This window comes from Mesitornis unicolor, unplaced genomic scaffold (genome assembly GCF_000695765.1).
Source record: "Mesitornis unicolor isolate BGI_N332 unplaced genomic scaffold, ASM69576v1 scaffold29383, whole genome shotgun sequence".
Taxonomy (NCBI): Eukaryota; Metazoa; Chordata; class Aves; order Mesitornithiformes; family Mesitornithidae; genus Mesitornis; species Mesitornis unicolor.
The window spans coordinates 1,794-2,010 of NW_010173087.1; the positions used below are offsets into that span (position 1 = coordinate 1,794).

At 70.0% G+C, this 217-nt stretch overlaps 1 protein-coding gene across 1 annotated transcript in view; it reads right to left on the minus strand.

The window, feature by feature from the left end:
• Positions 1–136, minus strand: part of LOC104537661 (glucosylceramidase-like) — a gene marked incomplete at both ends in the record, with an annotated part of 1,921 nt that extends 1,785 nt beyond the window's left edge. Inside the window, 1 exon segment of the mRNA XM_010180606.1 lies at positions 2–136. Within this exon segment, the coding sequence (XP_010178908.1) occupies positions 2–136 (135 nt within the window).
• Positions 137–217: the final 81 nt, after the last annotated feature.

The following is a 217-nucleotide window of genomic DNA, read 5'->3' on the forward strand; positions in this document are numbered from 1 at the left end:
CGGACGTAGGTGCCTAGTGCCGGCAGCGCCACGGGGTCCAGCGTGTCGCAGTACGCGGCGCTGCAGGCGCACACCAGCGAACCGTGGCCAAAGTCCTTGGCGTTGCAGGGACGGCCGCCTGCAGCGGGAGGAGACACTGGGCAAGGCACAGGGGGAATCCCTTCACCCCACCACGGGCACTGAACCCATGGCTGTGCCGCCCCAAGCTGCCCACCCC